Consider the following 23371-nt stretch of genomic DNA (forward strand, 5'->3'; position numbering starts at 1 on the left):
AATGGAAAATGGAGAGAAACGTTAGAGAAAAATGGGAAAAGAAAATTCGGGCAAACTAATCTGGAAACCATGCAACATGCGATTGCCCAAATGCAATAATTGGTTGAGAATATCCAAAATGCACAGCCGACTTGGCCTATCCAAAAATACACAGCCGACTTGACTACGGCCATTTAATTGGCTGAGCCTTGGAAACTGGACCCGAAATCTTGAAATTACAAAATGTTGAAGCAATTACAAATGTTGAGGAAATTACAAAATGTTGAAGACTTAACAAATGTAGAATCAAGGCAATGCGAAAGCCAATCATCAGATCTCAGATACGAGAAACAGATACGACGAGAAAACAAACCGGAAACAGCATGGGTTACCGGAAACAGCATGGGTCGAGCATTAGAGTGCATGAGTAGACCCAAACTACTGCAATGAAAGGAGGTGATGGAGGAAAAAGAAAGGTTTGGTCCCGGATAGGAAAATGATTGGACCAAAGAGTGAGGGGTTGTGAGGCCGACGCAATAGTATGCAAACCAGATGCGAGAGCAAAAGCAAAGAGCCGCAGAAACCGAGAATAGCAAGGAAGGCAAGAAATAAGCAGAATGAAGAAGCAGGAAGATGAAGCAATGAAACAGGAATGAAGAGGAATGGGAAACAGGAAGAAGAAGAAAGTCAGGCCGAATAGTCAGGCAAGCAGAAGTCTGAACGCGATTGACAAGTGAGCAGTTCTGAATTGCGCGAATAGTCAGATCAGTAATACAAACTTAGTCAATTTGTGCAATAATTCTATTCAATAATTTGTACAATTTGTGCAATAACTTAGTCAATAATTCGTACAATAACTTAGTTCCATAATATTCAATAATTTGCACAATATTCGTGCAATAACTTAGTTCAATAATTTGTACAATAACTAGTTCCATAACTTGATTCAATAACTTTATTCAAAAATTAAGGCGAAGATATAAAAGTTCAGGCGTCAGACATCAGACACCAGGCTTCGCCCGGTGTCTTGAGGCGGTGTCTTACATTGTAGAAATAAGTACGTTTATTCACGTCGAAAATATCAGGCAGCTTACATCAAAGCGGCGGCAACGGCAGCGACACCAGCGAAAACACCAGCAACGTTCTTGGCAGCAGCACCCTCGGCAGAAGAGACAGAGGCTGGAGCAGAAGTCGTGGCAGACTCGGCACCCTTGGTGGTCTTGTGCTCACACTCAGTGCATGGGATGGTGGTCTCCTCGGTGACGTGGGTGGTGTAGGTGGTTGGAACGAGACATGGCTCGGTGAAGGTCAAGGTGGTGGCCTCGGTGACGGTGACGGCAGATGGCTCGCAGACGTCAGAGCACTTGGTGATGGTGATGACAGTGGACTCTGGGCAGTAGGTGGTGTAGCCGGTGACGGTGATGTCGGTGGTGACCACGGTCTCGTTAGAGCCTGGAGCAGCCGAGGTGGTGTCGTTGGAGTAGGCAGCGAAAGCGGTGGCAGTCAAAGCGGACAAGGTAGCGAAAGTGGAGAATTGCATTGTTGATGGAGAAGAAAAAAAGAGCCTTGGGCCCGCAGCGGCGCTTTATATATGGCGCCGACAGAGAAGTTCTTTAAATAGAAGTGGGTCTCCTTTTCCAGAGGTGCAGACGCACGGTTGCCTGTGTGGGCCGGGGCTCGAAACGAGCAATATTATCGCCTGCAGAGGAACGCTATCTGAGATGGGAGATGGGATGGATGGAGCAGATTTGGTTGTTTTGGCGATATGGTGATTTGGTTTTTTTTTTGGGATTTGGGATTTGGTCATTTGGTGTTTTGGAAGACACAGGCCTGGTTGGCTCGTTAACTTTTTGATTTGGTTGGTTGGTTTGCTGCTTGCTTTGTTGGATCGGTTGATGACTCCAGGGTCCGCCAATAGAAATGGCTCGGGCCGCTGCAGGACAGATGTTTACGTGACTGTATGGCAAGACTGTATGGCAAAGACTGTATGGCAAGGACTGTATGACGGCCTGACCATGTGAGCCTGACTGTATGAGACTGTATAGCCCACGTATTGCCTGACTGTATGGATCTGTAGCCTGAGACTGCATGAACCGTAGCCTATATGAGACTGGGAAATTGAACATTTGTCGCCTGCACACGGCCCGGCCATGGCCCCATTTGCCAGGAGCCATTTTCCGTGCTGGATATTTTGTTTGAGCGTGCTTTGTTAAGCGGAGGCACGGCTTGTTGTTATTTTCCCCACGTGCATGTTGCGCTGTTTTGGGCGCTGTTTTGGGCGCTGTTTTGGATGTTTGTTTTCTCGATTTTTCTGTGGGTGTTAGGCCATGCGTTTCTCGGCTTTTCCATGCTCGTATCTGGTTTGCGCATGGCTCACCTTACTTGGTAGGTACTGGTAGGATTGGATGGATTGGATTTGGATTTGCATTTGGATTTGGATTTGGATTTGCATTTGCATTTGCATTTGGATTTTGTTCTAGGTTGGTATTGGTTGGTATTGGTTGGTATTATTATCACCTTGATTGCTTGGTTAACTGAGCGGCCTTTCCATTACCGTAGTTGGGTGACGATTATGAGCCCGCATTTGAAGACTTGCAGTTTTGTTGATTTCGGGTTGCGTCGAAACTCTATCGAAACTCTATCGAATTCATGGTAGACGCCCACCTTAGTTCAAGCTTGCGGCTTTGATCGTATTGGCATCTCCGGCTCTGATCCGTAATAGGCATCCGGCTTTGATCCGTAAACTGATATCTCCGGCTCTGTACCTCCGGCTCTGTTACACTACCTGCTCTGATCTTCGCTATTGGCTTTTACTAGCTTTTGCTGGCCAATCCAATTAGTGCAAATTGCATACACATGTCCTGACTCGTACACTCCTAGCTGGATCTTTCAACCTGTAAGTCGCTGCAACCACGTTGACGAGCCAAATCAATCGCTTCCGTCTCGATATGCGAGGAATTACCGTGTAGCCACCTTCACCGAAAAAGACTTTGCACCGTATTCGCCATAAGCTCATACCAGGTCATATCGAAGTGCCAATAGTCTCCATCCGATAGGCTTTCCAATGTGCTAGTGTGATGTGCGGATTCTTGAAGAAGGTTTAGACATGGTTACTTCCGCCTGGTCTGGACCTGTTATGGTCGACCTCCTAGCAAACAAACAGAAAATAAAACGGCCGGGCATCAATAGCCATTTCCACGTTTTCGAGGAATGCCCAATCCAGCTGATCATGTTCCAACTCAATTAGCTTTGCCTATTAGAATAAGCTTTGGCTGTGCAGTTCCACGTATTTCTAATTTGGGTATTGCAGTTGCAGTTTTAAGTTCCACTCCTTGCTTTGAGAACTTAAATGAACAGTTCCCTGGCTTATCTATTGGCAAAGTGATCCTGAATTGGTTCTATCTGCGATTTGACTGCGTAAGGAAAGCCTTCAACATGTATAAGGGCCAAACAGGGCCAAACATACCCTGCTGTCAACCCGCTTGGCCATTACTTCAAGTCTTTCCAAATCGTAAGGTTTCCCTTTTCTTTCTGTGTTTATTCTGCTTTTTGTGTATCTTGTCGATTAATTGTTGCTTGAATGGTAGCTTGAATTGTTGCTTGAATTGTTGCTTGAATTGTTTCTTGAATTTCTCAACACGCTTCTTAATACGTTTCTCGAATACGTATCTTGTCTGTAAATCTTCCAATTGACCCATTGTAACGTCCTCTATTTATGGAGCCTTATGTCATTTTGTTTCTGTTTGGGACTAATAAATGATGCTTGATGATCATCTTATCGTCCAAGTTACTTCTTTGACCATTCATCCCACTGACAAAGCTTTGCCGTATGTCAATACTTACAGTCCTTAAGAAGCTGGATCTTTTGACAGTCGATTCTGGCCCTCCTCTATTCGGTTTTGCGATTGAGATTTTTTCTCTTCCATCAACTTTTATTCTAAGTTCTTTCAGCTACAATTCTTTAACTCTTCGATTTCTATTGTATATAGTCATTACCACCTTTCTATTCTTTCTTCCCTCCTTTCTATTCTTTCCTTCCCTCCTTTCTGTTATTTCCTTCCCTCCTTTCTCATCGTCTTTCTTCCTTCTCATCGTCTTCCCTCTTTCCTACAGTTACATTCATGTTATGCTCCACTCCTTCACATCCAAACGTGCCAAGTTCTACCCCACAGACGCCTTTGACTTGAATTCTCCATGTTACTGGCGTCTACTGGTTTTGCAGCCTGCTAGGTCACGTGTTCCAGTTTCATGTTCCATCTCAAACCACCATCAACAGAACCACAGTGTGCAGGTCACTTATTTTCCTATCCATGTCCAAACCGTTCCAGGGCCTAACGTTCTGCTGCACCGGCATCCAGTCGTCCCAGCGTCACGAAGTGGCTGACAAGATCGTGGCGTTGGGTGGCACCCACTACACAGATCTCATGAGTCTGGTGACGTATTTGGTAGTCGGGTCTCGCAACACAGAAAAGTACCGTTACTCGGTGCGTTACCGCCACGACGTGACATTTCTCTCTGTCTCCACCATCCTTGATGCCCACGCTCGCTGGACAGCCGGAGACGACGTTTCGGCAGCCTTGCTTCGCGTGCAGCTACCTCTCTTTTCTTCCTTTGTCGTATGCGTGGCTCGCGTGGACCGGCCGTCCTCTGAAGAAGTGCTGCGCTTGTTTGGTGAGCGGTTCCGCACGCCGCCCCGCGACGCAATCCCTCCACATGCCTTGAAAGACGCGTTCCTGGCGCAAGACATTGTTCTGGTTTTGGCCCACCATGGCGCCAAGGTCAGCTCCACACTTACGCCCGCGTGCAATGTGATTGTGGGCACAGACGCGGCCGGTCGCCGCTTCACCATGGCGCAGCAATGGGGGATCCCGGCAGTACACCCTCTTTGGATCTACGATTCGTGTTTGCGCGGGGCTGCACTCGATCTCGATGACTACAGAGTCAGCACGAGTGGCACCAACCTCTACAACAACGCCTCTTTTGTGTGGAAAAAGCTATATGCTTTGCGTGTGCAGCGGGCTGCACAAACCGCACCGGACGATGAGCCTCAGAGAATCGATAAGACTGCTCTTAAAAAGTCCTCGCATATTTGGTCTTCCATCATGGACCGCACGCGATCGCACACAGCGCGTCTTGTGCGTGACAGCACCTGGGACGATGCCTCCGAAGATGAAGAAGAGACTCCCGTTTTGTTGAACTCATCAAAGACCAAAGCTGGAACGCTGTCGAGTGCGACGATAAAGGAGGCAGCAACAAGCACACTTTTTCTTGGACTCAAATTTCTTGCCGTTGGGTTTTCCATTCCGCAACAGAAGGTGCTTCAGCGTGTAGTAGACTCGCACCAAGGTGAGATTGCTGAAGGGGCAGATGATGAAACTATTACTCACATTCTTCTCTTGGTGCGCAATGGCCCACAGGCAAACTTAATGCTTCTGATGCTCCCTAGCGCCATGAAGCGACGCATTAACTCCAAGGAAGTAGCGGTGGTGACGGATTGGTTTATTGAACGCAGTATTTTCTACAACAGAATCTGTCTTGATTCTTGGTGCAAGCCGCTTCAGGGATTAGTGCCTCTGGCAACGCGTTACAAAGTTTGCATTTCAGGTTTTACAGGTGTTGAACTTCTTCATATTGAAAAGCTAATCGGCTACCTCAACCTTGAGTTTTGCGATGTTCTCAATGCTAACCGCGATCTCCTTATCATTAATATCAACTTGTTCAAACCAGCATTCATAAAGAACAGTCCAAAGCTTTTTGAGTACAAACATAAAGATATTTTGCATTGTCCCGTCTATCAAAATGGCGATGACTCGAAGTCTGTATCTATGATCTCAGCCAAGAATAAGATCAGTGCAGCAAAAAAATGGGGCATTCCAATCGTTTCGGTTGCGTACCTCTGGGAGATGATTGAACGGCTGACAAACAAAGCCAATCTTCAGGTGCCTGACATTTTAGATTTATCGTGGTGCATATTCGCCCCACAAACTATGGCACGTCCTACTACGTTGTTGGACTATGTTCGCAAAATAAGCAATAATTTTCTGACACAAACGCCTTCCGAAGGAACTGAGGACGTGCAAGTTCAATTACCTTCACCCCGGAAGGCAAAGAACAAACTCAAGTATGGTCGTTTGGCCGGAGGCGGGGAATCATTGACCGAGAAGTTAAAGAATGCTCGCGAGGACAACGAAGACACATTACAGAAAGGACCTGATGATACGCATGACAGCGATGACATGCCAACGCAGGTGGGTTACGAAAATCAGGATTCACTTCATGATAAACAAGAGTTGATGAGGAAACTCGAAGGGCCGGAGCGTGCAACCAAAAGAAGACGCAAGGTTACGTAAATTATGTACTATAGAATGGGAGGAATAATTAGCATGTACCTGAAGAGAAGCATATTTCCGACAATGGACACCATCTTTACAGTGGATGAGGATTTGAAAAACATAGACAAAGAATAAAGCAGAATAAAAAAGACATTAAAACACAGTGACACTTGGTTCTATCCATTCATGTTGGTGACGAGAATGGTATGAAAGAATGAAAGAGAATTATAAACGAAAATGGTTGTTCGGCAAGGCAATAGATGAAGCCTATACGAAAAACAAGCACATCACGATAAAGATTTTCTACATTTTGCAATTGATCAGATCACGGACGGGCATATCCTACCATAGTAAGATACTTTATGGAGTTTTTGTGAGGGCTTCCTCTTAGAATTGTCAACATCTTAATTGCAGAGAATCTGGTCATCAAGATGAATTGGCTTAAAGTAAGTTGAAGAAATGCCTAAACACGGCTTCTATCTTCTAAGTATTCTGATGGTTTAATTAGCTTTGCACATGGGTGGTCTACAGATATTTTCCCACACATTATCTGGCTAGTGCCATTTAAAATTACCGGTTTCATTAACAATGACCCCTGGCGGTCACAAACCATACTGCTATAAATAAGCCTACCGGAGGATCCAAGAAAATATCTACATAAAATATAGCAACGTGGTTTGAGGGCCCTGGCCATTCTTCTTTTGCTTCTTCCGCACATGAGAATTTACTGTTTCAGGATAACTAATTGGCGCCGTCAAGTGGCGCCCATACATGCTATAAAAAGAGCACAATCAGGAGAATAAGTATCGTAGATGAAACGGTCTTCAATTGAAACACTCTTGACACAGATGGGAGTGTACAGGGCACAAGCCCTAGGTTTACTCACGTGACACGATGACCCCCACAAACGTTTATCTTTGCCACTGGTGGCGGCTAGAGAAGCGCAGCTTACAGACTTACAGAAGGGGCAAAGTGATAATCCAGCTCTGAGTCAGAGAGGCGAATTACTGGGCATAAGGAAGAAGGACATCGAAAAAAGAAAAATGTCGCGCATCATCACCAAGGTTGCTGCAGGACACGACATCAAACCCCACCTTCTAGGGCTGAGCAAAAAGAGAAAAAGAGGCCGAAAAAATCTGCGAAAAAGCGCTTGTGTGAAGCCGGCGAAAATAAATGAAAAGTGTGACTGAAAGTTTTGGCGCAAAACGCCTCTTTGGGAAGAAAACTACGGCGGGGCAAGAAGAGTAGAAAAAATGTCGTGGGTCTGGTGGCGAGTAGATGCAGGCATTGCAGAGAAAATTTTTGCTCCAGCGCGAAAAATTTTCGGAGGATATATAAGTGGCCACTTCGCACCAAAAGTGACTCTTCTTTTTTTCTCTAACTAAACTAACATACACAATGGGTAAGGAGAAAGCTCACGTCAACGTCGTTGTTATCGGTCACGTCGATTCCGGTAAGTCTACCACCACCGGTCACTTGATTTACAAGTGTGGTGGTATTGACAAGAGAACTATTGAAAAGTTCGAAAAGGAAGCCGCTGAATTGGGTAAGGGTTCTTTCAAGTACGCTTGGGTTTTGGACAAGTTGAAGGCTGAGAGAGAAAGAGGTATCACCATCGATATCGCTTTGTGGAAGTTCGAGACTCCAAAGTACCACGTTACCGTCATTGACGCTCCAGGTCACAGAGATTTCATCAAGAACATGATCACTGGTACTTCCCAAGCTGACTGTGCTATCTTGATTATCGCTGGTGGTGTCGGTGAGTTCGAAGCCGGTATCTCTAAGGACGGTCAAACCAGAGAGCACGCTTTGTTGGCTTACACCTTGGGTGTCAAGCAGTTGATTGTTGCTGTCAACAAGATGGACTCCGTCAAGTGGGACCAATCTAGATTCGAGGAAATCATCAAGGAAACCTCTAACTTCGTCAAGAAGGTTGGTTACAACCCTAAGACTGTTCCATTCGTCCCAATCTCTGGTTGGAACGGTGACAACATGATTGAGCCATCCACCAACTGCCCATGGTACAAGGGTTGGGAGAAGGAGACCAAGTCTGGTAAGTCCACCGGTAAGACCTTGTTGGAGGCCATTGACGCCATTGAGCCACCTTCGAGACCAACCGACAAGCCATTGAGATTGCCATTGCAAGATGTCTACAAGATCGGTGGTATTGGTACTGTGCCAGTCGGTAGAGTTGAGACCGGTGTCATCAAGGCCGGTATGGTTGTCACCTTTGCTCCAGCTGGTGTCACCACTGAAGTCAAGTCCGTGGAAATGCACCACGAACAATTGGCTGAGGGTGTCCCAGGTGACAACGTTGGTTTCAACGTCAAGAACGTTTCCGTCAAGGAAATCAGAAGAGGTAACGTCTGTGGTGACTCCAAGAACGACCCACCAAAGGCTGCTGCTTCCTTCACTGCTCAAGTCATTGTCTTGAACCACCCAGGTCAAATCTCCTCTGGTTACTCTCCAGTTTTGGACTGTCACACTGCCCACATTGCTTGTAAGTTCGACACCTTGATCGAGAAGATCGACAGAAGAACCGGTAAGAAGTTGGAAGAAGAGCCAAAGTTCATCAAGTCCGGTGACGCTGCTATCGTCAAGATGGTCCCAACCAAGCCAATGTGTGTTGAGGCTTTCACCGACTACCCACCATTGGGTAGATTCGCTGTCAGAGACATGAGACAAACCGTTGCTGTTGGTGTCATCAAGGCTGTTGAGAAGACCGACAAGGCCGGTAAGGTTACCAAGGCTGCTCAAAAGGCTGCCAAGAAGTAAGCTATCAGTTAATAGGAATGAAGTGATTCTGAAGTGAATAATGTAGTACCTGAAGTAGTCAGAAATACGTTATGTTTTGAAGGTGAAGTAGTCAGAAGAAATACGTTATGTTTGAAGGCTGGGTAGGTTTTCGGAGGTAAGAATGTCGTTTCCTAACAACGAAAGATTACTATTGTCTCGGTTATACTTTACTTGAAACTTAGCTCTTAAAAGTGAAGATGGGTCCTTCAGATACGTTCCTGAAATCCAGTTCATGCGGTATTAAGCGAAAGCCTATGTGTCCATTAAGTTTGCCTTGGCAGGTACTTTTACCTAGTCTTGAAACTAAAACTCACAAGGAATAAATTCAATTCGCAATCTTCTCTGCTAAGACCAACGAATTCAACAAGAAATGCAAATTTGTATTTCGTCCCGTTATAGTCATTAAACGCAGTCAAATTTCGTCTTGATCATTTTGTTCGCTAAATATGAGTACGCTATTCTACAATTGAAAGCCTAATCTGCAATCTATAGTGATGAATATTTTCAGCCCATACAGTCGAATAGCCAAACTACTCGTCCGAAGATTAATTCGTTGGAACTACTTGTCCATCGTTTGAACTACTCGTTTAAATATTAATCCGTTTCATCCCACCCTTCACTAAATTTCAAAAGTTTATGAATACTTTATTTAGCCGTACAAAACGTTGTCCATTGTGCCTAATATCCTGTGTGTATGCGCTTCTCTCGCATCAAGCCAATTTCTTCTGTACTTATCTCACCTTTGTCTTTTCAGACTCTTTCCTTCTTTCTTCCTCTTTCTTTTTCCTTTCTCTTTCCTTTCCCTTTCTTTTCCAATGGCTACTCGCGGCGTTCCTCTCTTTGAGGAAAGAGACTACAACCATGCCACAGACGACACTTATAAGCGGCTCAGAGCAGAAGCCAGCGCCTTTCACGACAAGAAAACGGCGCTTTCCAAACAGTCGCAAAGCGCGTACAAACAGGGGAACAAGGCCGAGGCCCATGAGCTCAGCGTCAAGTCGAAGCAGATGATGCAAAAAGCCATCGACGCCGACCGCAAAGCGGCAGAGTATGTTTTCAAAGAGAACAATGCAGACTCGGCCCAGGACGAAATCGACTTGCACGGCTTGTATGTGCTGGAAGCCGAGTGGATTCTTCAGCGCCGAATCGCCGAGTGTGCTAGGACTAACCAGCTGCATTTGCGGGTGATTGTCGGCAAAGGTTTGCACTCGCAAAACGGCATAGCCAAGTTGAAACCGGCCGTCGACGAATTGTGTGACAAGAGTGGCTTGCGCCACCACATGGACCCAAAGAACTCGGGCGTCTTGGTGATTGACTTTACAAACTCGCCCGACGCTAGTGTGCCTGACGAATGGACCCAGCCAGGCTATCCCCAGCAGACTTACCAACAGCCACAATACCAGCAGCAGCCGCAATATCAACAGAACTACCAGCAGCCATATCAGCAGCAGCCTCAGCAGTTTGACACGGGTAATGGTCTTGTGAATGCGTTGTTGAAGATGTTCTGTGCCTGCATCAACAAGTAGTGGTGCTGGCTAATTCTGCCGTGGTCTTTCGTTCATCCTGTAAATCGATCATCCTGTTGATTCGTTCATTCATGTATTCTTGTTCATTTATGTATTCTTGTTCATTCGTGTTGGGTCGTTCATCCATGTATTCTTGTTCATTAGCTTTACGTATTTCAGAGACCTTGCGAATATTTTATTTCAACTGTGTTTCCATATATCAGTGTAGAATGATCTAGCATCTCTTCATTACTATGTACACAAACAACCTACAGCCCATATTTGTGAGATGTTACTTGTTTCCATATAATGGTTTCTCTCAAAGAATACATTTCTCGTGTTAATAAGTGTTCATGCAAAACTATACTTCTAATCATTTTCTTTACCCAAGAGCCTATAAATTTGCTAGATTAAGTACTCAAAGTACCAGTTTGTCAGGCTAAAGACTAGTCGTAACCGAGACGAATGACGATTTGATTCGGCAACGGAGTGGCTTGTTCATTTGATCAGCAAACTTGAAAATCCTGGACTCTTACTCACGCAAACTATTACTAAACAGAAAAACAGATGTATTAAGGAGATGCCAAGAGGAAGATGGAAGTGGCAAAGCACCTGTTCTATGCTTCAATGTTATTCCCAAAGGCTACTTCGCATGGCAGATAAATATATTTTACACCATCGGCAGAAATTCTTCAGGCATGTTCCTATCCCGTCCGGGCAAACACTTCAAAGAAGCAGTTCAGTCAGGCTCCGCAAACACGTCACAGACAGTTTAACACGCACAGCCGCTGGTTTCGTTCTCCAAATGAATATTGATTGCGTCGTTGTAATCGTTGTTCATGTCGCTACGGGCACCTTCGTTGAGCTCCTCTTGCTGCAAGGCCATTTTGGCAACCACCTCAAAGGCCGCTTGCACGTTGATGGAGTCTTTGGCACTGGTTTCGAAAACAGGATAGCTCAAGCCTCCCAACTGGTTGTTTGTGATGTTCATCAACTTCTTCGACAAGGAAGGGATTTTCTTGCTTTCGTCCACGTCGATCTTGTTTCCTATTATGATGAACGGGAAGTCCTGTGGGTTCAGCACGTTGGACTGGATAAGAAACTCGTCCTTCCATGAAGCCAAGTTGTTCAAGGATTTCTCGTTGGTCACGTCGTAGCACAACACACAGCAGTCGGCGCCTCGGTAGAACGCCACACCCAAGCTCTGGAACCGCTCTTGGCCCGCCGTGTCCCATATTTGCAAGGACACAGTTTTGTTATCGATGGTCAAGTCTTTGGTCAAAAAATCGGCGCCAATGGTGGCTTTGTACTGGTGGGAAAACTTATTGTTGACAAACTGCTGCATGAGCGAGGTTTTGCCCACGCCCGAGTCGCCCAAAATGATCACTTTCAACAATGTTTTCTTACGAGCAGACATGTTGGGATGTGTATTTTTTGAGCGCTGGGGAAAGAAAGATAAGGCGGGTTGTGGTGCACGGGTGTTTTGGCCCAACCCACCAAGGACCAAGTCAGACAAGGAAATTAATGTGTTCTGGAAGGTGTGGATGTATCTACTAGAGCAGCGGATGGAAGGAGCTGCTTACTATCTATGGATCTGTCGTGTGGGATCTGAACCGTATGTTTCTGACCTGTGACAATATACAGTACGTCAACCAGTATGAAGCCAATCAGATAATAAATGCACCAAGAATCAAGCTACAAAATAAGATCAAATATAATAGTGAGTAGAAACGTCCAAGTGGGCAAAAGTGAAGCCATTGCCATCAATAAACACGATTTTTGAGGCAAAAGTGTTCAATGGACCGATCACTCAATAATTAAAAGTATACGGGAAATTAATCAAAAATTGGTGAAAGTCTTTACTTCGACTATTTAGTGAATCAAGTGAGCCATCTAATTCCAGTCAGCTGCCTGAAGATAACTGGATTGCCTGATAATTCTGCTTCATCATATTGTACTAACTTTAGACGGGAATAAATTGCATGAATATGTTGAAATCGCGAGCAATTCTATAAGCCTGAGGTAACTATTGAGGCAACACTCCATTGGTACTGATCCAAATAATTCTATATCTTGTGATAATATCATAAGGTATTGATTATCGGCCCAGATAAGTCGCTAAGACAGTGGTTCGGGCAATTTATAATACAATCACAACAGCATAGGTTTGAAGCTTAGAACGTAGCTCCGTTTTTCTGGAGTACAGTGCTAAATTATTCAATTTCACAATTTTAGAAATGCAGATTTAGGAAATAACATTGTAGAAGATACAAGCCGATTATATAACAAGATTATAAAGATAGGCAGATTAGAAGATGGCAGATTAGAAGATAGCAGATTAAAGATAGCATTAGAAGATAGCAGATTCTAAAAAATAACAGACACATGTATATCATAAATAAATTACATATAAAGCATAGATAGATTATTTTCACATCAATACAAAACCTTGTCTTGACGAAAATCTCAGTTTTGCAATCAGGTACAATGACGTGCGTAGAAAACAAAAGAAGTCTGAACGGGTTGCTGCGGTCACGTGCCGCAATTTAGTACGCTTGCCCCACCTTTAGCCCCAAGTATATAAAGACAGGCAATCCCCCAATTGCAAAAGCTAATTTTTTTGCCCCCGAAAAACATGACCACTCTCATTTCTTCTGTGCAATTGACACGCGCAACTAAGTACAAGCTAAATGACAGCCACTATATCCCAGTGGCAGGCTTTGGCGTTTACAAATTGCCCAAAAACGAAGCCGGAGACCTTGTGTACGAGGCTTTATTACAGGGGTACCGCCACATTGACACAGCAGTGTATTATGAGAATGAAGAGGAGTGTGCAGAAGCAATTGCCAAGTTTTTGAAGGACCATCCGGATAAAGCGGCCCGCGAGGATATTTGGTTCACCACGAAAATCAGACCCGACCAATTGGGCTACGAGGAAACGAAAAAGGCTGTTGCAGAAATTGCAGCCCGCGTCAAGCCCCACATTGAGTATGTGGACTTGATGTTGTTGCATGCTCCGCTGAAGAGCAAGAAAACGCGCTTGGACAGCTGGAAGGCATTGCAGGAGTTTGCTTCGGATCCTGCAAATGGTGTTTTGAAAATAAAGTCCATTGGTGTGTCCAACTACGGAGTTGAGCACTTGAAGGAGCTCATGGAGTGGGACGGGCTCACCATTCCGCCATCAGTAAACCAATTGGAATTGCACCCATGGCTACCAAGACAGGAGTTGCGGGCATACATGTTGAAGCACGGAATCTTGGCGGAGGCGTATTCGCCCTTAACACGTGGCATCAAGTTCAAGGACCCCGAGCTCATTGCGTTATCCAAGAAGTTCAACATGTCCATGGCCGAGATTCTCTTGAAGTGGTCGTATCTTCAAGGCTTCATTGTGTTGGCGAAAACCGCCACCAAGGAAAGAATCAAGGAGAATTTGTCTGTGTTACCTGAAGCGCCAAAGGACGATCCTTTGGAGGAGAAAACAAACTGGGGGAAAGTTGACTTGGATCTTGAGTTGTTGAAAGCCTTGGACAAGCCGGACTCGCACGAGGTTTTGATCATCCAGGACGACCCGACCATCTATCACAACACGGACGAATAGAGCCCCAAAAACAATAAACAATTGCGCCTGAACGCTGTCTAACCTACTATCCAATCCAAGGCCTGTGCCTGCTATATTTTATGCCAATAAACGACTAGAGTAATAAAGTTAGGGAAGAGTATAAATGGGGCGACTAGAGTAACAAAGTTAGAGAAGAGTATAAATGGGGGCCTCAGAACCACATGGTCCAACTTTAGTCAAGAAACACATTTTACGAAATCAATTTACTAATGCATGGAATGTGGGGACATCAATTCTGGCCATTATAGTGCATACAAGTGTTGAAAGCGCATATGGGCGTCCCTGTCTGCAGGTCACACACAGGACAACAGTTGTGGATGCATTATCTACGAAGCTGCAACGGTCCACAAACGGAAGTAGACGGGCCTAGAGACGGAAAAACGAAGACGGAGGTAACAGAAGCGACCGGCTGCAGGAACAGTTTTTGTCATTTGTCAGGATATGAGTAAAAATTATTTCAGGGCGTTGTCGCTGTTTTAGTCAAAGATAGTCAAGAGTCCATGCAAGACCAGACATATGCAGGCAGGTCCAGTAGTACTTAAAGACAGCAAGAGTCGCCAATTTGCACCAACACCAGAAAAACATGGCTCCAAAAACCGCAATCATCACGTATTCTCTCTACCACCACATCCACAAGTTGGCGTTGGCGCAGCAAAAGGGAATTGTTGCGGCCGGCGGTGTGGCCGATATCTTCAAAGTTGAAGAAACCTTGCCAGACTCGTTGGTGGAGAAATTGGGCGGAATCCCTAGACCAGGCGTGCCTGTGGCCAGTGTGGACACCTTGAAGGAGTACGATGCGTTTTTGTTTGGAATCCCCACCAGATACGGCAACTTCCCCACGCAGTTCAAGAACTTCTGGGACCAGACCGGCGGTTTGTGGGCTGCCGGCGCCTTGAGGGGAAAGCCTGCCGGCGTTTTCATCAGTACAGGCACTTTGGGCGGCGGCCAAGAAACCACCGCCATCAGCACCTTGTCGACCTTGGTCCACCACGGAATGATTTTTGTTCCTTTGGGCTATGCCCATCCGGGCCAGGCCAACAACGAGGAGGTTCATGGCGGTTCTCCATGGGGTGCAGGCACTTTTGCTGGAGGCGACGGCTCGAGAGAGGTGACTCCGTTGGAGTTGGAGATTGCAAAGACCCAGGGCGAGACTTTCTACAACACCATCAAGAAGTTCTAGGCTTATTTAGATCAAGAAGTTCTAGGCTGATTTAGACCAATAAGAAAACCTTGACTAGGCATAGACTGGACTGTAGACTGTTTGAGTGCCTGGTATTGTGCGGGATCATTGAGTCTCTGGCAAGCATTAATATGGTTAAAAGATGTCCTGGGACAGTAAGATTAGAATATGTCCTGAATCCGACTATTTGACTATTTGACTATGGCCCTCTTCCCAATTATAAGCCATACACAGGTGAATATCAATAATTGCAAGATATTATGCTAAATTGGTATCCTCATCAATTCAGATAGTGTGGTCGAGGTCGACGGATCGACGTCTTGAAAGTAGCGTCATTTTCTCCAAATGATGGCTTTCCATGTCTGCGTCATACTACGATTTGAATTGAGTGGTCCACTTTCTCCAGAAGTGGAATTAAGGCTCTCTTGCATGTTTGTAAAGGTGTTTTCACTGCTGTTTTGTCAAAGGAAGTCTATGGCTTTGGGCTAGTCTTGAAATTTCGTGAGCGAAATTTATAATTTCATACCTAGAACCCGATTTGGATCAATAGTGAGCCTGCCATCTACTGTCCATTTTGTAGAAGCATCCTCATACTAACATATGTTCCTAAGCTAGTCCATTTTTCCTTGCCTTGGTAATCTTGTGGCTTTTGAATCTGTACTGGAAGAGGATTGAGTTTGTGGCTGAGTAAGAAAAGTCCGGTAATATTTATTCTGTGCCATTTATCAATAGGAATCAGGTTACTTATAGGCCTTGTAAAGTTTTCTCCATAAATGGTAGTTTTCCTCTCTGCTTTCGAAATCGTAGTCTGTTTGTCCTTGTTTCATTTGTATCTGAACGTCTCGGATGATTTATAGTACGTGCTATCAACTTCTTCAAGACTAATACTACAAAAATTATCCACCAAGTCTGGAAGAACAAATCACCATAGCACGTTTGAAATTACTTTTGGCCACAAAAGTATTCTCTACGAACATCTAAACAACAAAACGAGTTTTCGATAGCTTTTGGATTTTTAGCCTGAGTCCGGTCGAATACTAAGAATTGAATTTTCACTAACATCCGAATCAACTTGGTCGCACCATATATTGTGCGAGTAAAGTACACCAAGACGACGAAATGCACTTTCTGATTTCCTCTCTATTATCCTCTATTCTCTATTCCCTTTTCTCTTCTACAGTCCCTTTTTCTCTTCTGTATTCCCTTTTCCTTTCTGTATGTCCTTCTTCTCTTCTACTTCCACTATTTGTGTCCTGCACGCCCACACTTAAACCACGCTTTTCTCTCATTCTTCCACACCAACAATGTCCAAATCCCAAAAACCAGTTCGGCAGGATTACATCTCCAAGCCACGGTACATCAACAACCTTCCACCTCCGCCACTAAACCCAAAGTTTCTCCAGTACAATGTGACGGAAAAAGTGACGCCCCACCAAGAAAACGAAAACCTCATGAGCTCGCTTTTCCGCAAAGAAAACTTCCTCCTGTTCATGGCCCAGGTCGACGAAGAGTTTGGAATGGCGTTGAACCCGCTCCAGAAGCGCGGGGCTTTCGACTCGGCCGACAAGAAAGCCGCCAGCCAGGTGCCGTTGCACGCCAAAGACAGGGCGCTTTTAAGAGACGCGGGAATCGGCCAAATCAACAAGTCGGAGCCCGGCGTTTCCTTTTTGAGAAGAACAGAATACATTGCCGAGAGGCACGCGTCCAACCGCTCGGACGAGAAGGCCCAGGCGGCGGCCAATATGGAAAAGGAAGTACAGCATGACCCAGAGGCCCAATTACGGGCTGTCGAGGAGAGTTTTGACCACGCACAAGAGAGCTTGGCCAACTTCGGCTCTTTAAAGCACCCACGCCGGAAAAACCTACGTGCCGTGGCGGCGTGGCCTCTTTTGCCCGATACGTCTATGATGGACACAAAATATTTGGCTGTGAAGTTCTCTGGCTCGGCGTCGCTCAGCAGAGAGTTGCAGACGTTGAAAAGACAACAGAAGGACAGTTACGACGAGGAGTTCCAGAAAAACGCCTTGGTCACGGCGTTGTACAAGCCCATCACGTCGGAAGATGGAGAATGGGTCAGTTACTACCAGCTTCAAGATAAGCAAGCGGCGCAAGAACTCAAGGAAAAATTGCAATCCACAGAAAGAGAGCAGCCGCTGGATTTGCTTGCCGAGGAGGACCTGGATGTGTACCGGTTCCGCCACACGAAAAACTACGACATGCAATATCATCGTTCCGCCAAGTTGTACGAGGAACTTGCGCTCAAGTTTGTCTCCGAGCCGGGCTCGAGCAAGCGCAAGGCCACGTACTACTATCCTATTTCTGGCCGCGTGGAGTTGAAAAAGCACCGTGCGTCGACCAACACAGAAATCAATCGTTTCTTGGATGAAAGCACCATGGATGTTATCAACTTGAGAGTGCGTGAGCCCAACACAAACGAGTTGAAGAAGATGGACACTATCCGGTCCGAGTATGATCCGATGGAGTACGAGGGAGAAGATGAAGAGGAGGAAGCACAAGAAGATGCACAAGAAGAAGCACAAGAAGAAGCGGAGGAAGAAGCGGAAGAAGGTGACGTGGCAGACGAGTTTGACAGAGCCACAGAGGCAGAAAACGCTCAAAGTTAATAGACTTGGTTGTATTATATTAAAGTTTGCACGACGAAATTGATTGTAATTATCGAGATCATACATGTGTTCTTGCATACACATATAGAAGGTGATAAAAATTTATCATTCAAGATTTTGATAAGTCGGGAGTATCAGCGAAGTAGGTATACGATGGTTTTCAACACATCGGTCTAAAAGTGCAAATCTAAATGATCATTCAAACTCCAAGGCTGACGTATGAATATTGACATTATTCAACACCAATAAAATCAAGACCATGGGAATCAAGTGGTAATATCTTCTTCCTTTGGTCTAAACAGCACGATGTATTTGAGTAATGATGATACGGGAACATCACAAGTTGAATAGCACAGAATTCAAGGGTCAGATGCCATCCACAGCCATCTCTCACCAGAATTATATTTCAAGAGTAGAGTACTACGTGCTTTAATCAAATGCTAGTCCTGCTAATGGTTTTTGACATATCTCTAAACAATCACACAGTTGCCCTTTTTCTTGCTCTTTCCCTCTTTAGTTTCCTTCTTGGAAGCCTTTTTCTGTGGTTGTTCTATTGCACCTTTGGCTCCTTCAGATACCGTGGTTCCCTTCTGTTTCGATTTTTTGGTGTTGTAAGAAGCTTGCAATCTTTGTGCTGTGGCAGCATCTTCCTCCTCTTGCAACTGGCGAGCCACAGCCATATCGTCGTTTGGATACAGAGCCCATGGTTCTAGTTCATCGTTGATCGGAGTAAAATCGCCCGAGAAAAAAAGATCGTCCTTTCCCGAGGCAGAGATCACCGACTGCCAAACAAAGTCCGGCCGTTTGGTGAACGCCGTGTCGGTTAAAAGCAAGTACAAGTCGTGGTTATCAGCCTTATACAACGTGGAGAAATGGTTGTTTCGGAAAAAAATCGCCACGCTATCAGCCGGTAGCTGCTTGTCTAGCACAGAAAGCCCATGCAGAGTAAGTTGGGTGCTGTTTTCGTCCAACCACGCCGAAACGGCAGAAACCTCGGCGTTTGGCTCGGTTTCCTCGTCTTTTGTAAGCAAAAAGTCTTGCACGGCATCGAATGTCTGCAACAGCGGAAAGACCGAGTCGGCATCTTTGTTGTGGCCCGGTTCCCAGATCCACGCATGCACAAACGTCAAGCCAAAGGCGTCGAAGATCTTCGCTGCCAAGTCTTGCGGCGGAAACCCGCCAGAAACCAAATTTGGATTCACCGTAAGTCCCGTATGCAAAAGAGGAAGACTCTCGAGGAGATCAGAGACGACATTGGCGTCAACCTGCGTCCGTTCGAGAAGAGCGTCGCCCAAACATGCAAGAAGTTCCGCCAAAGATACCCGGTCCCCCACATGTTTGTTCAACAACTCTTTTATGCGGGCCGAGCCATTGGGCTGTGGAGAAGAGGACGCCAGACCCAGCTCTTTGGATTCAGGCAAAACGGCATTTTCTTTGCCCCAGGCGGTGGTTCGGGCCTCGATGTCCGAAGCCAAAAGAAGCGTGTTGACTAGTGCAATCAAAGGACAGGGCCCGTTTTCTTCCTGGAGGAGAATCGGTGTTTTCTGCTCGTACACAGACCATGTGATGGCCTTCACGGGGAATTCTATGTCCGACATTTTTGGGACGGTTTTTTTGTAGTCTGGGCCTGATATTTATGGGGTAGGGCCTGATATTTATGGGGTAGACTGTATGTGTGGAGGCGGAGTCTGATCGGGAATGCAGGATGATAAAGACCAACGGGCCGATTAGAGACTGTTTTCAAACGATTTAGAAATGGCTTAAAGTGAAGGAATGACTTTTGAGATGAAGGGATGACTTTTAGTGGAATATGATAAATGAGCAGAAAAGGTGAAGAGGAAGAGATGAACAATCGAAATGATGGACTTGACATGATGCGAATGGAACCGATAAGCAGAATGTCAGAATAACCGATGCGACCACGAAGATATTTGGTACGATTATAATTGATTCGATTGTGTATTGATTCAATTACATGTATTGATCTAAGTGGTTGAATTGATAGGCATTGAGTGGCATTGATCGATATGAAATGGGATGTAGTATTTATGCAAGAGACTGATTGATTTATGAGGCTGATTTATGTTTGCTATCAATAAAGTTTTTAGTAGACCTTCTCTGGCAATCATGCAATAGGCCAAGGATGGAAAGATTATATACGAATGTGGATCATATTAGTGAAGCTTTTTAGTGCTGAAGTTGTGACTTTTAAACAATGCTACTACAGTATTTGTTGAAAAAGATTATCAATTAGCTTTATATTTATCTAATTTATGGCAATATGCTCTTGCAATCACAGTAATAAATGCAGAAAGGCACTCTCTTTAATTTGCTCTATGGTTTGTCTATACAATTGACATCTCTAACTGAAACTCGATCGTCTGTTACTAAAACAAAGCACTATAAAGGAAAAACACCAAAGCAGCAATAGTCGTTGCGCCCATTGCAAGGGCAATGTTGCACTTGAATTCTTCCACACTGATCATAGCAGCGCCATCTCTATCGAAATTGCCCCGGTTGATGATATTTTCGTTGATAGGTTTGCGCTTCTGCTGGACATATGGAGGCAATGATGCCTTGTGAGGATACATGGTCTCGCAGAACTGTTCAATCTCACCAAGCTTGATACCAATCTTCAAGTAGTTTGGATCTCTGACATCGGACTTATGGTTTATCACCCGCACGTAATGTCTAAAGATATCCACCACACCGGGCAAAGTTCTCGAGTTGAGAATCAACTTGCATGTCGTGCCCTTTCTGATTTTCACATTGGTTTCCAAGACTTTCTTGTTGTTGTAGATCTCCGCCAATGTGGCAATGGCCATCACTTGCGGAATGGCGCAAAAGTTGAAAGAGGTCGATTCTCTAATCAAAGACAAGTACGTCAAAACGTCAATGACATGGTTTAACGCGTTCAAAACCAAGTCGTTAATGCACTCGACACCTTTCTCTCGCTCCTCTGGCTTCTTGAAAAAATTGGGCAAACTGTCTGTGTATTTGGACCAAATCTCCTTCGGATAGAAAGAGCGGCCATCCTCCAAGTCCTCGTGGTAGTCTCTGATGATGTTTGTCTTTTGCAAAAACAAGCCCATGGATTCAGACAATCTGTAGTTGTCAGCTTGCACTTGGTTGTCGGCGAAACGGGCCAAAACTAAAAGATCACTCAAGCCTTCGCCCACAAGCCCAGCCACATAGTGGCAGTACAAGTCAAAGTCTTTGACGGTTTCCAAGCCGTTGGTGTTGAAATTTTCGTCCAAAATGTAGTCGGCCATGCCGTTTCCCATCTTTTTGGTGATCTTTTTCACAATGTCCTGGTACTCTGGCCTCAACTTGTGGAATTCGGTCAAGATGTGGTGGAATTCCACCAACACGATTCTGTCCTTTTCGTTAGGTCCGTTGCCATCAAAGTTCCAGTCCTTGAGCAGCAATTTTTCGTGGAAACTTCTCAACAATGGCACTTTCACGTTGGGATCAATGGTCATGTCGTCTTCCACAGTGTCCAAGGCTCTCAACACCAAGTAGAAAATCATGACTGCGTCTCTCAATTCGGGATGCAACTCTTCAATGACTGCCGCAAAGGACCGGGATGTAAGTTTTAAGAAAACATAGCACTTTTTCAAAGATTCAGGAGCATTTTTGAGGTCCAACGGGTACATGGACGATTTGAAACAGAAATACTGGACTGCCGCCCTAAGCTCTGTGGGATGGGCAAGCAATTGGAGTAATTTGCCCATTATTGTGGAAAAGGATTTCTTGTGTTGATGGGACGATCAGAAAAACTGGGAAAGGGGCAGAATTGGGAGCGGAATATAACACTGGGTTTCAGTAGCAATGCGTTTGGGTTTTGCCTAAACGGATCGGCCTTCTATCTGTTTATACGGGAAACTGCAAAAGAGAAGACAGATTTATCCGTTTATACGAACAAACGATGGAGAAAATTCGCGGTTGGCGTTCGGCCATAATAAATTTGTGCGACATCTGATACTCATTTACTCTGACCTTTTTACTTTTTCTATCGGTTTTTTTTTTTTTTTTTTGTTCTTTTCCTTTTGTATTAGATGCTTGATGTGCTATATTCTGAGACCGGATATTCCAGCGTCTCTGTTTGCCCTCACAGATGAATTTATTCTCACCACATGGTGCCACTTTCCTAATTAACCGTAATATACACCCACTCTTCTTTTATAGCTCTCATTTTAGTCTGCTCTAGTGCTATGCAGCTACTTGCCGCTTTCAATTTTCTCAAACCACCGCCGGGCCGCCTTGATATTGTCCAAAATCACAAAGTCTTCGCGTGTCGTCTGGCAAGATTCTTGTGAGGACTTATCTTTGAGAACAATCATGATGAAAAGATTGTCGGTGAGCACGTCGATGTAGAAGTGGGAGCCGTTCGACCCTCTGATGACAAGGTTCTGGAAATTGGTGCGGAGCTTGGATATCGACTGTTTGTAAGTTTTGATGATGTTTGAGATTTTCTCAAAACGCTTGGGATCCAAGGACTCGGTGGAGCCCGCCAACTCGCTCGCATGCTGTTTCTGAAGCTGTTTCTGGATGGACGCCGTAGACGAAATGACCAAAAACGTGCTCTTCTCAAACAAGATGATTTCCTCGGCATCGAGAACCTGGTTGAACTTGAGCAAGTTCGAGTTGAATAGGCTCATGTTGGGAATCAAGGAGCACACAATCAGCGACCAGGCCTTGTACAAGGACTCGTCCCAGATGGATGTGGAAAAGCCCACGAGTTTAAACTGGAACGGGTTGGAGATCTTCTGCAACTTCTCCATCATGATGGCGAAAAGCTCCTCGCGCTTGTCGATCTGCACCAAGTCCATCTTATGTAGCAACACAAAGATCTTGGCGTCCGGGCTGAACTTCTGGAGATTGGTGAGGGCCCGGACGAAAATCTCAATGTCCTTGTTGATGGACTTTGATTCCACATCAAACACATGAATGAGCACCTGCACCATTTTGAAAATGTGGTCTTTCTGGGAAGTGAAGTAATTGTCCATGAAAACATCTTGCCCGCCGCAATCCCACAAGTTCAACGTCATGTTGCCCAAAAAGCGAAGGTGGGAATGTTCCACATCGATGGTGGCGCCTAAACGCCGAGTGTCAAACGCCGAGTAGTTGGAGAAGATGATGGAGCGCATGGAAGATTTCCCGGAGCCCGAACGGCCCATCAAAAGAAGCTTTTTCCGGGAAGATTGGGACATTGGCGCAAAACAGATAACAAGGAGACAGTTGAGCAAAAACACCTGTACATGTATATCTAGCGAGACGGTTGTCTGCAGTACAATCTGACAAAGAGTGTCAAAGTCCAAATTGGTCCATCTAGT

The 23371-nt window shown here is 45.2% G+C and overlaps 11 protein-coding genes across 11 annotated transcripts; 6 read left to right on the forward strand and 5 right to left on the reverse strand. All coding sequences in view use genetic code 12, as the record gives it.

Moving 5' to 3' along the window:
* Positions 1-1069: 1069 nt before the first annotated feature.
* On the reverse strand, positions 1070-1786 carry PGA26 (Pga26p; the record flags this gene model as incomplete). The annotated part of the gene is made up of 2 exons (XM_066102409.1): positions 1070-1562; positions 1635-1786. 2 exons carry the CDS (start codon positions 1784-1786, stop codon positions 1070-1072), a joined length of 645 nt encoding a protein of 214 aa, XP_065958541.1.
* A 2503-nt stretch (positions 1787-4289) lies between these two features.
* Positions 4290-6329, forward strand: FOB63_000456 (protein kinase activating protein; the record flags this gene model as incomplete). Its single annotated transcript, XM_002619269.2, has 1 exon — positions 4290-6329. One exon carries the CDS (start codon positions 4290-4292, stop codon positions 6327-6329), a length of 2040 nt encoding a protein of 679 aa, XP_002619315.2.
* Positions 6330-7709: 1380 nt separating this feature from the next.
* Positions 7710-9086, forward strand: TEF1 (translation elongation factor EF-1 alpha; the record flags this gene model as incomplete). Its single annotated transcript, XM_002619270.2, has 1 exon — positions 7710-9086. One exon carries the CDS (start codon positions 7710-7712, stop codon positions 9084-9086), a length of 1377 nt encoding a protein of 458 aa, XP_002619316.1.
* Positions 9087-9922: 836 nt separating this feature from the next.
* On the forward strand, positions 9923-10633 carry FOB63_000458 (uncharacterized protein; the record flags this gene model as incomplete). Its single annotated transcript, XM_002619272.2, has 1 exon — positions 9923-10633. One exon carries the CDS (start codon positions 9923-9925, stop codon positions 10631-10633), a length of 711 nt encoding a protein of 236 aa, XP_002619318.2.
* Positions 10634-11384: 751 nt separating this feature from the next.
* On the reverse strand, positions 11385-12029 carry YPT72 (Rab family GTPase; the record flags this gene model as incomplete). The annotated part of the gene is made up of 1 exon (XM_002619274.2): positions 11385-12029. The coding sequence occupies one exon, from the start codon at positions 12027-12029 to the stop codon at positions 11385-11387; it is 645 nt and encodes a 214-aa protein (XP_002619320.1).
* A 1218-nt stretch (positions 12030-13247) lies between these two features.
* On the forward strand, positions 13248-14210 carry FOB63_000460 (uncharacterized protein; the record flags this gene model as incomplete). The annotated part of the gene is made up of 1 exon (XM_002619275.2): positions 13248-14210. The coding sequence occupies one exon, from the start codon at positions 13248-13250 to the stop codon at positions 14208-14210; it is 963 nt and encodes a 320-aa protein (XP_002619321.1).
* A 604-nt stretch (positions 14211-14814) lies between these two features.
* FOB63_000461 (NAD(P)H:quinone oxidoreductase, type IV) lies at positions 14815-15411 on the forward strand (the record flags this gene model as incomplete). Its single annotated transcript, XM_002619276.2, has 1 exon — positions 14815-15411. The coding sequence occupies one exon, from the start codon at positions 14815-14817 to the stop codon at positions 15409-15411; it is 597 nt and encodes a 198-aa protein (XP_002619322.1).
* Positions 15412-16715: 1304 nt separating this feature from the next.
* FOB63_000462 (uncharacterized protein) lies at positions 16716-18035 on the forward strand (the record flags this gene model as incomplete). The annotated part of the gene is made up of 1 exon (XM_002619278.2): positions 16716-18035. One exon carries the CDS (start codon positions 16716-16718, stop codon positions 18033-18035), a length of 1320 nt encoding a protein of 439 aa, XP_002619324.2.
* A 470-nt stretch (positions 18036-18505) lies between these two features.
* On the reverse strand, positions 18506-19633 carry FOB63_000463 (uncharacterized protein; the record flags this gene model as incomplete). Its single annotated transcript, XM_002619279.2, has 1 exon — positions 18506-19633. The coding sequence occupies one exon, from the start codon at positions 19631-19633 to the stop codon at positions 18506-18508; it is 1128 nt and encodes a 375-aa protein (XP_002619325.2).
* A 789-nt stretch (positions 19634-20422) lies between these two features.
* ERG9 (bifunctional farnesyl-diphosphate farnesyltransferase/squalene synthase) lies at positions 20423-21769 on the reverse strand (the record flags this gene model as incomplete). Its single annotated transcript, XM_002619280.2, has 1 exon — positions 20423-21769. One exon carries the CDS (start codon positions 21767-21769, stop codon positions 20423-20425), a length of 1347 nt encoding a protein of 448 aa, XP_002619326.2.
* Positions 21770-22255: 486 nt separating this feature from the next.
* On the reverse strand, positions 22256-23248 carry GTR1 (Rag GTPase; the record flags this gene model as incomplete). The annotated part of the gene is made up of 1 exon (XM_002619281.2): positions 22256-23248. The coding sequence occupies one exon, from the start codon at positions 23246-23248 to the stop codon at positions 22256-22258; it is 993 nt and encodes a 330-aa protein (XP_002619327.1).
* Between the last annotated feature and the right edge of the window lie 123 nt (positions 23249-23371).

Source organism: Clavispora lusitaniae, assembly GCF_014636115.1.
Source record: "Clavispora lusitaniae strain FDAARGOS_655 chromosome Unknown tig00000003_pilon, whole genome shotgun sequence".
Classification (NCBI taxonomy): domain Eukaryota; kingdom Fungi; phylum Ascomycota; class Pichiomycetes; order Serinales; family Metschnikowiaceae; genus Clavispora; species Clavispora lusitaniae.